This window comes from Phoca vitulina, unplaced genomic scaffold, assembly GCF_004348235.1.
Source record: "Phoca vitulina isolate PV1807 unplaced genomic scaffold, GSC_HSeal_1.0 scaffold48, whole genome shotgun sequence".
Classification (NCBI taxonomy): Eukaryota; Metazoa; Chordata; class Mammalia; order Carnivora; family Phocidae; genus Phoca; species Phoca vitulina.
The window spans coordinates 1,409,067-1,425,593 of record NW_022589751.1 but is presented as its reverse complement, the minus strand read 5'-3'; the positions used below and the strand labels follow the sequence as shown (position 1 = coordinate 1,425,593).

General features: G+C 41.4%; 1 protein-coding gene across 6 annotated transcripts in view; it reads right to left on the bottom strand.

Annotated features, from left to right (window-relative positions):
* Positions 1–16,401, bottom strand: part of LOC116649453 (WASH complex subunit 2-like) — a 64,078-nt gene extending 47,677 nt beyond the window's left edge. For 5 of the 6 annotated variants that reach the window (XM_032432222.1, XM_032432221.1, XM_032432225.1 and 2 more), the window contains exons 1-8: positions 16,271–16,401; positions 16,038–16,160; positions 15,070–15,234; positions 9,801–9,863; positions 7,267–7,440; positions 4,479–4,572; positions 3,424–3,482; positions 1,970–2,017 (exon numbers count right to left, since the gene is read on the bottom strand). In XM_032432222.1, the coding sequence (XP_032288113.1) occupies positions 1,970–2,017; positions 3,424–3,482; positions 4,479–4,572; positions 7,267–7,440; positions 9,801–9,863; positions 15,070–15,234; positions 16,038–16,160; positions 16,271–16,273 (729 nt within the window). In that variant the 5' untranslated portion in view covers positions 16,274–16,401. Of the gene's footprint in view, positions 1–1,969; positions 2,018–3,423; positions 3,483–4,478; positions 4,573–7,266; positions 7,441–9,800; positions 9,864–15,069; positions 15,235–15,322; positions 15,390–16,037; positions 16,161–16,270 lie in introns of those variants that run through there. The other variant, XM_032432224.1, reaches the window with a different exon arrangement.
* Positions 16,402–16,527: the final 126 nt, after the last annotated feature.

The window sequence follows — 16,527 nt, the reverse complement described above, 5'->3', positions numbered from 1 at the left end:
TTTATAAAAGCAGCCACTGGTAGGTATCATTTGTATAAACTGTGTGAGGTACTATGCTAAAAGCACTTTATTTTTTTTTATTAACATATAAGGTATTATTTGTTTCAGGGGTACAGGTCTGTGATTCATCAGTCTTACACAATTCACAGCGCTCACCATAGCACGTATCCTCCCCAATGTCCATCCCCCAACCACCCCATCCCTCTAAAAGCACTTTATTAACTACTTTAATCCTTAGGACCCTGAGGCTCACTGGGGCACACAAAACCAGTCTATCTTTAACAATACAAATAAATGGTTAGGCCAATGCTTTTAATCACTATATTGTATTATTTCAAAGTCTGAATTTATCAATCTTAATAGTAAGTTCCATAGAAAAATAAATATCCTCTAAAGACCAATTCTTAAATGGCCTCTGTGAATACAACTGGGAAAATACTATGTGCCAACCAACAGGTACGAAATCCTTTATTTGGTAGTTGAAAATTTTTGTGAAAAAATATTTCCCAATTAGGAAGCTGAAATGCAAATTGGGACTATCTCAATATACCATTGTACGTATATTATGGTAGCAAAAATCATAATCCCAGGGCTGATGAGATTATAAGAAAGTCATTATGCATAATCTGCAATGAGACAATAATATCAAGAGCCTTTACTCTAATTCTACACTATCTCATTCCTAAGGAAACCGTTCACATAAGCAAAGGATTTCTGTGTAGGGGAATACTGAATGCAGCATTATCTCAAAAATAAACCCTGGAAATAAACCATGTCCCATATAAATTTATAAACTATGAAAAGTATCATTGTATTACTATACTTAAAATACAGAGTTCACAAAACAAAATTACGAATGATTCAAAATGTAAGAAAATACTTTTAATATGTTAACATAAAAGAGCAGAAAATATACGATGCATGTTAGGAAAAGAATACATCCTTAGAAGGGCATACAAAAATTAAGACTGCTATGCTAACACAGTAGGATTAGATTTGTACCTTTTGAGTGTTCCTTAACCTTACTGCTATATTATCTCAAATTTTAAAATAGGGGAGGGGGATTCATGTGAAACAGTTTAGCTTGAGTAACTAGGCCTTCCTTTTTTTTTTTTTTAATTTTATTTATTTGAGAGAGAGAGAGCACATGAGACGGGGGAGGGTCAGAGGGAGCAGCAGACTCCCCGCTGAGCAGGGAGCCCGATGCGGGACTCGATCCCGGGACTCCAGGATCACGACCTGAGCCGAAGGCAGTCGCTTAACCAACTGAGCCACCCAGGCGCCCTAGGCCTTCTTTTACAGGCTATGTTTCCCAATTGTTTTTTTCACTTCTCTGTTTTCTAAGAAAAATGAAAATAAAATATAAAGCAAAACTGAAAACAAACAAACAAAACCAACAACAATAAAAAAAAAAAACCCAAGGCAGTAGTTAACTTAAAAACATGAAATGCTTGGGGGCGCCTGGGTGGCTCAGTCGTTAAGCGTCTGCCTTCAGGTCAGGTCACGATCCCAGGGTCCTGGGATCAGGCCCTGCATCAGGCTCCCTGCTTGGCAGGAAGCCTGCTTCTCCCTTTCCCACTCCCCCTGCTCGTGTTCCCTCTCTCACTGTGTCTCTCTCTGCCAAATAAATAAATAAAATCTTAAAAAAAAAAGAAATGCTTGAAGGAAAATTAGCTGTAAAAATAAGGACTAAATCCTTACTTTCTCATAAGTCATTCTAAGTAATTTTTTATTGAATTTTTTATTGTTTTAATTCCAATATAATTAACATACAGTGTTACATTAGTTTCAGGTGTACAATACAGTGATTCAACAATTCCTTATGTTACTCAGTGCAATCCCCTTCACCTATTTCACCCATCCCCCCACCCGGCTCGCCTCAAAAAAGTAATTTCAGCATGTACTTAGTATACATGCTATGCTTCAGTTAAAATTTAAAAGCAAAGTCACTGTAGTACATGAGACTCACCCGGTTTTGATCATTGTCACTATGATTAGCAAAATCTTCATCTGACTCCTTTAGGGGGAAAAAAAAGCTTTGTTGTTAATACAGAATTTACTCACAAGCACAGAAATGATTTCAGGTCTAAGTCTCTGGGGCACATCTATACTCAGTCTCTTTGTACTGCTTACTGGTCACCTGGAGTATCAAGGTGCAGATAAAGTAGATAGTTGGCAGTATCACCAAGAGTTGTTCAGGCTAACATGTAATTTTTGTGGCTAATTTAAACATCTCTAATAATTTGCTCATACCTATCTGCACTATCATTGCTAACCTCTGAATTTAAAGTAATAGTTGCACATTTAATTCATTAAATTATCACAAGTTGGTTTGTGTGATTTTACATTTTGGACTCCACTCTCTACATTCCCTCTAACTAGGATAACTACCAAATCAGGCCCAAGAGGGGGAACATCAGTGTTTCCCACCAGCAATTAGGTAAAGAGTTGCATCGAATGCTAAAAGCACAGGATTCAGCTACTGACCATCAGTTATAGCGAGATTATTTAGGAAAAGCTTATTTCCTGCTGTTAGGTGCTTTGTTTGGAGGGCCAGCGGAAGGAGGGCAGGGGAGGAGGACTGTGGGAAGAGGGGAGGAGGAGAAGAGAGGAGCATACAATATTGTCTCCTTTCAGGAATCCACACTCAAGAACTATCCTTCACACATTAGTTACAAATACTCGTATCAAGGATCAACCCCAGATACAACAATGGTCAAGGTCCACAGACCCCAAGGCCCTAGAGCAGGGAGTCAAATCACGCTCTGTAGATATGAAGATACTAGAGCCAGCAGCAAAGTGAAAATGTAAGTGAATGCTTCGAGCATTCTTCTGGTAGGTTTTATAGTATAAACAAGTTTTAAATAAGGACTTTTTCCCTAAAATTATTCCAAAATAGAACTTATTCAAAGACTGCATTGCAGTCAGATTCTACCAAAATATTTAAGCTGCAGGCCTGGTGGGGAGGTGGGAGGGAGGGGAACGGTAAAAGAGATTAAAATAGTTTTCCTTGCTTTTGTACACAAGACAGAAAGGAAATTGGGGCGCCTGGGTGGCTCAGTCGGTTAAGCGGCTGCCTTCGGCTCAGGTCATGATCCCAGGGCCCTGGGATCGAGCCCTGCATTGGGCTCCCTGCTCGGCAGGGAGCCTGCTTCTCCCTCTCCCTCCGCCTGCCTCTCTGCCTACCTGCTCTCTCTCTCTCTCTCTCTCTCTCTGTCAAATAAATAAATAAATAAATCTTTAAAAAAAAAAAAAAGACAGAAAGGAAACTTAATCGTAAGGGAAAAACCTCAGATTATGGCTACTATCACTATTAAAAAATTTGTGAAAAGAGATTGCTAATTAACAAATATTTATTTAGCCTGCTAAACACACCCTAAGGTTCCTGCCCACCATGACCTAGAGACACCAAACAGCCCTTACCTCTTCTTCGTTCTCTTCACTGTCTGCAATACTGCCACGATCACTGCCTACTGACCCCTCTGGTTAGAAGAAAGAAAAAGCGTTATCGCCAATATTCATAATAAAACATCCTTAATTCCTTCTCAAAATCACAAACCACCTACATCAGCATCACAGAGATTTTGATAAAAGTATCTATACACATTAACTGGAACTGAAAGTATCTTCACTATAGTGAGGAATGAAACATTTACATAGCCTTAAAGGATCTCCCCACAAGGTACTTATTAACTACAAAAAAAGTTAATTACCAAGGGAAAAAACTGGCCTGCACTCTTCAAAAATGTCAAAGCTATAAAAAGCAAAGAAAGGGGGTGCCTGGGTGGCTCAGTCGTTGAGCGTCCGCCTCCGGCTCAGGTCATGATCCCAGGGTCCTGGGATCGAGCCCTGCATTGGGCTCCCTGCTCCGCGGGAGGCCTGCTTCTCCCTCTCCCTCTCCCACTCCCCTTGCTTGTGCTCTCTCTCTCTGTGTCAAATAGATAAATACAATCTTAAAAAAATAAAAAAAATACAAACAAAGAAAGGCTGAGAAATTATATCAGATTAAAAGAAGACCAGAGATTTGACAAGTAAATGCAGTGAGTAATCCCAGACTGGAACCTAGACCAGAGGGAAAAGAACCTGTAAAGGACGTAACTGGGACAACTGGCAAAATCTGAAATACAACTGAGGATTAGCTAATAGAATTACATCCAAGAAAATTTTTTGACTTTGATAATATACTGTGGCTACATATGAGACTGTCCTTGATTTTAGAAAATACCCAGAGAAATATTTTGGAGTAACAGGACATGATGTCTGCCTCTCACAAACAGATTCAGAAAAAAAGTATTATGTATATAGAGAGAGAAAAATCAAACAAATGTGATGGAATGTTAACAACTGGTAAACCTGAGTGAAGGGTACAGAGGAGTTCTTTGTACTATTCTGGTAACATTAAGGTAAAGTTTGAAATTATTTTAGAATAAAAAGATGTAAACCTAAAAGTAACAAAAATATTTGGCGCAAAAGAATACCTTCACTAGACAGCTCTCCGAGACCTACATCTTCCTGCTCCATGAAGAGCTTTGACCCAATTAAATAAGGTAAAGGACGATCAATGTATAGATCCTGTAAAGAATGAAAGATAATCGCCATTAAATATTCAGGTTGAAAAATAAGTTTCCCACTTGACATCTTTGTTCCACCTGACTATCCAAAACAAGTTACATAATGAGAGTGAAGAATAAGAAACAGCAGGATTCAAAGTCCAAAAAAAAAAAAATCACTGACTTTTTAAAAAGTCAAATCCTTGGGTTAAAAATAGCAAAGAAAAGCTAATTCACAAAGAATCTCCCTTCTCAAGTGCCTAGTTATACTCAAAATAGCAAAGGCATGCACAAAGTTGACCAGCAGTAATCAAATAAGAGTCATAACTTCATAGTAACATGTTCAGAAGGAGGACCAAGGAAAGAAACGGAAAGTTCTGGCCAGCTTTGATGAGTCCTAGCCCTGCCTTCCTCCCCTAAAATGCAGCCCTGGTGAGCGAAAATCAACCACTCAACCAATCAATCTTGAGAATCATCAATAATAGTCCTAAATTTGGAAAGAAGCACACTGAGGAAATAAATGCTTTTACAGGACTGTGGGAGGCAGGTGGGTGTGCCCAGGTTTGGGAGTGGGAGCAGGTGGGGACCAACAGAAGGACTCCTTCACACCGCATCGGAGCAAAGAGAAGGCTGGACAGAGCACATAAAGCACGGGCTACATGAGAAGAAACAGAGGGCACCTCTGCAAGTATCTACAGTCAACATAACGAACTAAAGGCACATCCAAAAGACTGATGAGAACCTGTCTGGGAGAATAAAATGACCCAAAGAAGAAAAGAATAATATCCCACAGCGGCACCCACTGTATAATTTAGAAAAATGAAATTGGTAAAATAAGACCAGATTATAAAACAGCAGAATGAAATGAAGAACACAGTATATAAGAGAATACCTGTTGGACATCCTTCCATTCCTATCCTCTACTTCTAAGTCCCACCCAACACACATGTATTAAAAATTTAAGTTCAAGAAAGCACTCCAACCAGGACAACCTCCCATCTCCACAGAAAAACTGATTTGTCCTTTACAAAGTAGGGCATTTGGCCATCATCTCTCTTCTGTATTAGAAAGATCTTGGGGGTGCAGGAGAAAACAATTCTGATGCTTAACACAACAACAGAGAATTTGGGAAGGTTAATGTAAAGGTTAAAGACACCACGGCAACTGGGGCGCCTGGCTGGCTCAGTCAGTAGAGTGTGCAACTCCTGATCTCAAAGCAGTAAGTCTGAGCCCCACGCTGGGTGTGGAGATTACATAAATAAATAAAACTCAGGGGCACCTGGGTGGCTCAGTCGGTTAAGCGTCTGCCTTCGGCTCAGGTCATGATCCCAGGGCCCTGGGATCAAGCCCCACGTCAGGCTCCCTGCTCAGCGGGAAGCCTGCTTCTCCCTCTCCCTCTGTCTGCTGCTCTGCCTACTTACTTGTGCTCTATCTCTCTGTCAAATAAATAAAATCTTTAAAAAATAATAAATAAATAAATAAAACTTAAAAAAAAAAGATACAACAGCAACCAATTTCAGTGCCAACAAAAGAAAGTACTAATTGGGCTAACCGTGACTTGGAAGGCCTTCCCATGTCCTCCAGTAGAAGAGAAAGTGGTGTAGGACCTGGAACTAACAAGTGTGGCCCAAGCAATACCCTTGCCCAGGGTCCACGGCTGACTGCTAAATCCCTACAGCGGGAAGGCAAGCTAGTGAGTGTACCAGTGCAAAAGGAACAGCCCCAACATGGTACAACACCAGAAGCCTGAACTGGAAGAGAAGTGAGCGCCGAAACGAACGACCAGAAGAGCCTGGCTCTGTGGCATGTTTCATTTTTTTTTTTTTAAGCTTTTATTATTTGTCCAACAGAGAGAGAGCACAAGCAGGGGGAGCCGCAAGCAGAGGCAGAGGGAGAAGCAGGCTCCCCACCAAGCAGGGATCCCGATGCGGGACTCGATCCCAGGACCCTGGGATCATGACCTGAGCGGAGGCAGACGCTTAACCGACTGAGCCACCCAGGCACCCCTGTGGCATGTTTCAATTCATAAAGCACTTGTGTGTCACAAGGACTCTCTCTCAAAAGCAATACGGCAACCTTTTGTTTTTACTTCTGCATGGCTGTGCTGCCCCAAATGTCCCCTCCACAAATCTGAGAGAAAGCAGTAGTAAAGCCATAATTACTTTCAAGGCTAACAGTCTATTCATGAACACTCATAACGGCTTTACTCATCCTAGCCAAAACCTGCAATCAACCCAAATGTCTTTCAATACTTTTTTTTTTTTAAATTCTTTCAACACTTCTGCAGTCTCCCTTAGCACAAGCTACAGAACTTCAGGTTCCCAACAATCTCTCCCTCCTATGAGCCTCCTACTTCAAAACACAATTCAAGTCTGATCTGTACCCTCACTTCCCCAGCTAGAAGTCAGTTCTCTCTCAGAGCACTTATGATGGGGACTCAGATAAATGTCTCCTCTCTCCCACTAGCTGGTAATGCTGTAATAATCATTGTGAGAGTAGGAACCATGCCCTGCACCTTTGTACTCCCCTACCCTGGCATGCTGCCTTGTACAAATGTTCAGGTAAAGCAAGTCTTCCCAACAGAGTCCATACGAGACTGCTAAGTGCCACACTCGCTTCCTAAAAGTCAAGTCCATGTCTTACTAATTCTGTGCCCAAGTAAAGTACCCAAAACACAACAAGTGTTACAATAAATATATGAACTGAATGTCTTTACCTTCGGTTCAAGGATCAGTTCCACCCGTTCATTAGCATCTTCTTCTTCAGAGTCTGAGTTTCCCGCTTTTATATCCAGTTGCTCAAATGCACTGTCCAATACTTGTAAACCGTAGTTCACAGCCTCCTGGACTTTAGGGATCAGATCTACTTCTTTCTGTTCCCGGGTCTTCTCCTACAAAAAAATACTGTTCAGCATGGATCTCCAAAATATTGATACCACCCTAATAAAACACAATAAAACAAAAGAAATCAATTAAAAATGTTAACAAAAGTCAGATTCTGCTAAATGCCTCAACATACTTCGGAGTAAGTATTAAACCCCAAGTTTGTCACCTTCCGGACATGGATCAAACTACCTAAGGTCCCAGAGTTCCCAGTTCACCATCTACAGAAACAAAAGCACAACTCTGGTATGATGGTTTAGCTAGGTAACCTATGTAAAAATCCCCTGCCCATGAAATGTACATCAATCCCCGGCCACTAGAGGAGTGAAGGGCCTAGACTTTCAGGTTCATCATGACAGGATCCCACAAACCTTGGTTAATGCGTCTTTGGACAATTACAGAAGTTAAGACTTAGAAGAAATACTCCAGCCAGAGATGTCATTTTTCAATTAGTTAAAATACAAAAACCAAAACCTAGTAATCATGGCTATTTTATAAATTCGTTTAAAACCAAGAGAGGGTCAGTTCCATTTCTGACTTATCCTGTACATCATCCTAGAACAATGCCCCCACCAAAAGTCTGTACATATCACCAACCTGCTGAAAATACTCCACAGGCCTCCATTTCCTACAACAGCAGCTCCCAGTGACCGTCCCCTCACTCACTCAACTGTGTCAACAGTTGTGAGAAATATTGAAAAAAAATTTAGTGTCATTTCCCCTCTTCACAAATATTCTAGAAGTTGATACATAATTATAGAAAGAACCAAACCAAACAGTGCTGTTTTGAGGGTAAAAGGGAAAACCCTATGAGTTTCTTATACTTTTACCTCAAGTATGGAAGTCTTTCTAATGCGGCTATTTTGTTCTGGCTGCATCTTTTTTCCACTCTGGTATGCTTGGTTCCAGTCAAATAGCTAATTGTGCACTAAGTGTGTGAAAACATGTTTGTGAAATAAATACATAGTAGCCTTTTAAAAATAGTATACTACACACTCATCACTTCACATTGAACCTGACTTGGTATAACCACATACCACTGTATTTAAATTTAAATGGTTAGCAAATCATTTGAGGATCATTAAAAAAAAAGATTTTTTTTTAAGCTGAGAATAGGCAGAATATAGGTGGTTTCTAACATCCTATCCTAACAGCTTCATCTAAGCAACAGCTACTGATAAAGTACCAACTTTTTCAAGTGATGTGTATTTTCTCAATAAATTAGAGCTGAGCCAAGGCTACTCCCATTATAAACTTACATTCCAGGGCTTTCCTAAGTGGGAAACAAAGGGTACAACTTCTGCCAGAGGGCTAGAAAGCCCAGAATGTCTTACCTATGCTTTGGCCCATGATGTGGCAATACCCAGGAAAAATGATTATGCATCTAGAACATGTGAAGCCACAGAAGGTAAAAAGAGAGAAACTACTGCCCCTAGACTCCATAGCCTGGTTTATGAAGCCCTCCAGCACCCACCCCTCACTCCCTTCTCCTTCTTCGTGCCTAACCACCAATATCTTCCATTAACATAGTCCATAAAATACCAGGCACATCCCCCAACACTGACCTTTAGCGGCTGGCATTCGCTCACTGAAATGGCCTTAAAATCTGGCCCTTCGCTCTTCACCTAGCTAACATCTTATCCTTGTAGGTTGTCCCTGCTTACATCACTGAGCTCTTCTCATCTGAACTTGCAGAGCAGTTAGCAGTTCTGACATATTATGCCCTAGTGCCCCAACCAAGACCATAAGCTCCTGAGGGTGAATTCTTTAAGTCAGCAGCTCCCTGCAATCTTAGTAGTCAATAAATACACACTGCACATTCTGTGTCCTCTGTACGAACACAGGAGGCACTCAAATGTGTGTGGACTAAACCAGCATTCATCTGTCATTTCCAACTGGCAGGAATCCAAGCTGTCACGAAAGAACAGGGCAACATGGTCTTCAAAGAACTAACAACCTACAGCCCAGTCTGTGGCCTGCTTTTGTATAGCCCTCAAGGTAAGAATGGTTTTTACATTTCCTAAGGGGGTGAGGGAAAGGAAGAGAAAGAGAAAAAAGAAGGAAAGGAGACAGAGACCGATGTAGCCAGACAAACCTAAGACATTTACTATCTGGCCTTTTACAGAAAATCTCCACTGACCTGTGCTCTACTCTGAAGCCAGAATTCAGAAACTTTTTATATTTCTTACTATACTACATTTCAGAAACAAACTGAAGAGTTCAACTCTTGGGCTATCAGGAGCAGCCTTTCCCATTTCCCCCAGTAACCATCCTCCTGCCCACAATCCCCCACCAGCCACATTACAAATTTCCACCACTTTCTTTCTCTAAATCAAGACTCAACAGAAGAGTGATTTAATGCAAGTACCTGTTCTGCTTTTTCTGTCTCAGCCTTGAGCACCGGCTCCTCCACCTCTTCATCATATACACGCTATACATGGAAGGAAGCAAATTCATTGTTAAATGGTCAAAATATCATTTGGAATACGTTGCAATATACAAATTCAACACACAATACAAAAAGACAAAGAGAAGAAACAATTATTCAACAAATGGCTGAGGACATCGGTCAAGGACAAAAAGCAAAAAGCAGCAGTTAATTCACCAAAAATTAAACTTAAAAAGATACAAATGACTAGGAAATGTGAAAAACATTCAATCTCATGGTTGGTTGACCAAAGAGTCACAAAAACAATTAAGATATCATTTTCATACCTTTTGGTGAAACCTAATACTTAATGCTGACAGGGCAATGATACAGGTACTTAAATGTGAGGCTACTGAAAATGTCAACTGGTAGAACTTACCTACTAGGTAACGAGAGCTTTAACACTTTGAGCGATGGAAATGGTAAAAGTTTTTTTCATCCTGTTGCTTAAGATGGTTGATAAACTTTTATTATCCCATTTATATTTTTAACAATTTAACTATTAAAAAGAAGACATGGGAACGTGCCCTAGTAAGACTTATTTGAAATCTGCAGTATTTCAGATTGGGATACTGGCATACAGATAATCATGATAAAATACAGAGGCAAGAAACTGATCCATAATTACATATAAGCCTAATTTTACATTCACAAAACACATAAATGTATATATACATATTTTCATACACATGAGTCAGTGAGGAAAAGAACTTACAATAAAGCTTACCCATGGGGGGAAGAAAAACAAAGTAGCATTCTTATCTCATACTACATATAAAAGCACCCATATACATCCATGCAGATATATACTTTCCAGATAAGAATAAAAACACAGATATACAAAGAGGCCCTCACCCAAAATATTTAGAGTTAAGGTAAAAAATGGGAAGTTGGTGCCTGTGAAGCAAATATGGAAAAATATTAAAGTCTGTTGATGCAAAGTGGTGCATATTATTAGCATTTGTGATTATTATCTGTTCTTCTCTAGACATTTGAAAGATTCCATTAAAAGTTTTATATTGAAAGATTGTTGGGGTGCCTGGGTGGTTCGGTCGGTTAAGCATCTGCCTTCGGCTCAGGTCATGACCCCAGGGTCCTGGGATGGAGTCCCACATCGGGCTCCCTGCTCAGCAGAGAAGTCTGCCTCTCCCTCTCCATCTGCCTCTCCCCCCTCTCACGCTCTCTCTCAAATAAATAAAGTCTTTTTTAAAAAAAGTTTTATACTGAAAGTATTAAAATGCTTATAAAATAATAAAGTAATAATAAGAAAAATGCAGCCTACAAATATATACATACAGAAAAGATTAAAGTTAAAAAAAAAAGACTAGAAAGAAATATGGCAAAGTGTTCAATGGCTGGGTAACTTGGGGAGGTGGAATTCTAGTTGATTTTTTGTGGTTTTAATTTTTTTACATTTTAGTACTTTTTATCTATGCCAACCTCTTCTACAAGTGTTCATTACTTTTATAACGAGAGAAAAAACTTAAACGCCAATGTCTGCACGGGAAATGGACTTAGAATATATACGCCAGAATGCTGAGAGACACCCCTCCACCATCCGAAATTTCAGATGCTGCTTCTTTTTCCATACTTCTAAAAAATAATTTTTCTGTAAAGACAAGAAATTTGGCGGGGGGGAGGTAATTTTGAAAGACAGGAACAGAAAAGTAAATAAATCTTAAAATTGAAGCTTTCAGACATGGCAGCTACCAAGGTCACTTCAGATTTTAAATAGCGAGACCACTTAACCTAAAAGGTTAGCTTCACGCTCAAGTCTGAACAGCACCAACATCCTACTCTTTCCCCTGCTTGTCATTAAAAACTACCTCATAAGGGGCGCCTGGGTGGCTCAGTTGTTGAGCGTCTGCCTTTGGCTCAAGTCATGATCCCAGGGTCCTGGGATCGAGCCCCCCATTGGGCTCCCTGCTCGGCGGGAAGCCTGCTTCTCCCTCTCCCACTCCCCCTGCTTGTATTCCCTCTCTCGCTGTGTCTCTCTCTGTCAAATAAATAAATAAAATCTTAAAAAAAAAAACAAAAAACTACATCATAAGATACCAGTAGACTGTGGCTGGGAGGCCAAACACGACCTCTAAAAAATAATCCAACAAATATATAAAACCCAGGGATCTTCTGAGAGTGACAAGAACTATGTATCTCAAGTGCTCAGCATGCATCAGATAATCAATGCTAACTTCCTTCACTCTTACCAGGCTAACCTCACAGCTTCACATGTTTTTCGATAATTTTAAAATCAGGCAGCCATTCCCAGAATTGTTAAATATCTTTAGTATTTTCCCTCAAAGGATCTTTTCTTCATCTGGGGAGATGGGGTAAGAGAGAGGTGGTGAACTGGAGAAAAGGGACCACCGGCTGAGGACTTCTTAACAGATTATAAACAGCCCTGGTCCTTTTCATTTATGTGTTCTCTCATTCATTCATTCATTCATTCAAATATTCACTAGGGTCCTACAAACCAGGAACGTGCTGGGCCCAAGGAATACAACATTTAGAACAAATGTGGGGCTTGATTTACCAGGGTAGTTTGACACATCAAATCGTACCAATAAATATGAAATTACAATCATGAGAAGTGCATGAAGAAGTAATTTCTGGGGCGCCTGGCTGGCTCAGTCAGAAGAGCATGTGACTCTTGACCTTGGGGTCATGAGTTCAAACTCTACTTTGGGTGTAGAGATTACTAAAAAAATAAACTTAAAAAAAAAGTCATTTCTAGGTCACTTAATGTTTCAGGACAAAATTCCTGAATTAACAGATTAATGAAACTTTAAGAATTCTGTTCCCTTCTGATAACACACTCAGGCATTGGCCACTGTTAATCAGTATTTCTCCTTCAGAGTCCCCTCTTGAGCCTTTACTAAAGGTACTAATTTCTCTTGCCCTAGAAAGTTCTGATTGCTCTTTAATTTCACTAATACTGTAATGCATTTTTTAACCTGCTTCTGAGGTTAATTACTAAAACCCAGAAACCTACCTGTGACTTTGAATACCTTTCCAATAAACTACCATGGAACCAAATGGCACCATCATTCAAGCCAGAATTGTAATATATGAGTACCAATGTCAGGGTTTGAGGAAAACACATAAAAAGCCAAATCACTGCCAAAAATATTAACGGCATATAGATTTTTTCAGAGTTTTGTTACACATCAGCTGTACTCTTCACATCATCATGTTCTGCCATGAATGCGAACACCAGGTAACACGTGGCATTACAGGGAGGTGTGAGAAGCAGTAAAACTTGGCAGTGGCAACAGGCACGTTGAGAGGGGAATTCTGGCTGCAGAATGAAGGGGAAGAAGCGTAAGGACTAAGGCAATGGCAAGATGTATGGAAAACAGGGAATCCAAGAAGTGAACAGAAATAAAGAACTACTGGGGCGCCTGGGTGGCTCAGATGGTTAAGCGTCTGCCTTCGGCTCAGGTCATGATCCCAGGGTCCTGGGATCGAGCCCCACATCGGGCTCCTGGCTCAGTAGAGAGCCTGCTTCTCCCTCTCCCTCTGCCTCTCTCCCTGCTCATGCTCTCTCTCTCTCTCTCTCTCTCTGTATCTCTGTGTCTCAAATGAATAAATAAAATCTTAAAAAAAAAAAAAAAAGAAATAAAGAACTACTACCAAAAAAAAAAAAAACAGGAACAAAAATACCCACTAGATCAAGGAAAACTCAAAATCTAAAAAGACTTGGCCAGAACATGACAGATGAATAAAAGATAAGTATGACATGAAGACTGTGATTAAAAAAAATAGCTTATGATGCCTCCCCCACAAAAAATTCAATTGGGGACCAATTTAGTACCATGTGGTACAGGCACATTGGGTACAAAGGGACCCTTCCAATTCTACTCCTTGCCCATTCTAGAGCTTCAGCACTGACTGCAGAGAAGAGCTAAGCACTTGACCCAGCAAGAAAGGTACAGAATGAGGTCAAACAAGTATACTTAAAAGGAGACCAAATTTGGCTTGATGAAAAGGAAATGGGGCTGCATATACCTGTAAACCACCTCTGCCAGTGAGAAAGATGCACAGAACCAAGCACCGACATTCTATATAGATGACCAAAAAGTGACTACAGATTTTACTAGAATACTTGCCACATCTTTAACGACTGAGCCACCCAGGCGCCCCAATACTTGCCATATCTTAAACTTACTAGCAAAGAGATCTCTAACACCTTTACTAATATCCTTATTTTACACAGTTTCCCAAAAACAGTAGTGGCAATTCAACATGAACTACTAAAAAATGCATTACTATGTGGCAAAAGATACCTGCATGACAATATTTGGCCTTCTCTTCACAATCCTGAATCTTGGGCTTTTATAATTTTGCAATTTTCAAAATCCTTTCTACTACTTTACACCTAACAATCTCAGGAAATAGGCTACTTTAATAATCCTCCTTTCACAGATTAGTTAAGGCTGACACTCAGAAAGTTAACCTTCCTATGAGACATAGAAATCAGCTTAACTAAGCTCCTTCTCCATTCTCATCTCTTAACACTCTCCCCTTCACTCACTGGGCTCTAGCCACATTTGTTTCCTTTCTATTCGGGAATTATACTACTATGGAGGATTGTGATCGTCTCTAAAGAAAGGTCTATCTAATTTACCTATGTATTCCTGAGACCTAGCACTTAGAAAGTCAATACATATATAGGGAAAATCATACATGGCTCAAAGCTCAGTACTCTGTTTAGAGTTGATTCTGTATCACAGGTTCAGCCATTGTAACAAAATGTTAATATTACAAAAAAAAAAAAAAAAAAGACTATTCCAAGTAGGCACACACATGCCTTTAATATAACATCAAAACGTGATGGACACAGTCAATATTGCAGCCACATTCTGGTGCCCAGAGGATCAAACTAGGTGTATAGCTCTCCTTAACAGAACATGTCCACAATAAGGCTTGTTGGAATGCCATACAAGTCAGCACAACTAAAACTAAAAAGGGATGGAAAAACTAGAATGTAAGAAAATTGTATCATTAGATTTTTTTAAAGTCTTGAGAAAATAAACTTTATTAATTAAAAAAAGGCATTAATCCTAGAGAAAGAAGCTTCAATTCCCAAGAACCCCTACATTCATCAAATTTAAGGAGGGTAACTAATAATAAATCACTTAATATCACAACAGACTCTTGCTTCTCCAAAAATCACTATTTATAAGTCTGATACAATTAAGTAACTCACATTCTCAATGAACTGGGTATTAGACAGCATAAGGAAGTCATTGAAGACATTATGAAGGCGACAATCTGTGGCTTTAGTTTCCCGGATTAGTCCATCCACTTGTTTCTTGATTTCATGGGTCCTAGAGATAGTTTGCTGTGAGAATTCCTGTAGAAACTGTAGCAGCTATTTAAAAAACAAACATACAGCAATATCAATATCACATGCGTCTATTCCGTGCATCAAAAGAAAAAAAGAACCCATTTCTTTTCACCTTTGTGAGTGTGTGCGTGCTGGAATGTAGGGATGCCCCTTTTGACAGTACCCAAGACCAAGCAGCACTGAAAAACATTAAAGAAGCTCATTGAAACAGTGGCAAGGAGTCAATGGACACTTGCTACCTCATTTCTGGAGAAATTTTAAAGTCTTGTCTGGTTATCATTCTTCAGAAATCCCAAACGAAGAGCGAAATAACAAACCACCACTCTTATTTAAAAAAAAAAAAATGTATTCATATGGGACTTTGGAATCACAGTTTTGAGTTTCCAGGGTCCCCAGCCCTTGAAGTCCCACTCAGGGATATCTATATAGAGGCTTGTCTACCTCCCCATACAGTCCGGGTCCCCACGTGGAATGGCCTCACTGGTGCCCCAGCAATTCCGCGGCGCTGAGAAAAATCTGCCTCCCTCGGGATGGAGATGGGTGCACCGCTAGAAAACCCAAACAAGGAAGAGAACCCCGCATCTGGGCTGCAGTCCGAGCGGGGGCACTCAGCCGGCTAAGGACGACGGGCCCGCCCCAGCCCAGGTGCCTAGGGTCCGCCACCTTGGCGTTTTTGAGCGCGAGAAAGGACGTGTTATTAAAAATAAGAGAGGCAGCGGGATTGACCGAGTGGAGAAGGAATCGCTGCTCCCGTCCTCCTGCTCGCAGGCCGCGCGTCACCCCAGACGGCCTGCGCTCCCCTCCCGTCCCTGGGGCCCGCCTCTCACGCCCGCATCAGCCGCCAGCGACCAGCTCTGGCTGCTCCTGCGGATCTCCTCCACCGACCAGGGTCGCTCCCACACGGGCTCGGACGCCGGCGCCCGCTCCTGGTCCGGGGTCGTCCGGTTCATCTGCAGCGGGAAGGACGGAGAAGAGGGGCTGAGCTTCGGGGAGGCAGCGGCCCCGGCCTACCCCGGCCCACCCCGGCCGGCTCCTGCCCGCCCCTGCCCATCGCCCTCACCATCCCGGCAGTGCAGTTCGGCGGGCTCCGGGGCAGCCACGACCGCACCCGCCGAGGCCCGCAGATTTGCGGAAGCCGAGCCCCGAACCCCGAGCTCCGCGGCCCCGGCACGTGATCGCCTCTCACGTGACCTGGCTCGCACGTGACCGGATGTGCGGCGGCGCCGCCGGAAAAAAGAAGTGGCCACGGCCTAGGGAGCTGAGTTAGAAGACCTGCAGCTGGGCTAAGGTGGAAGCTGGCGGGGGGGGGGGGGGGGG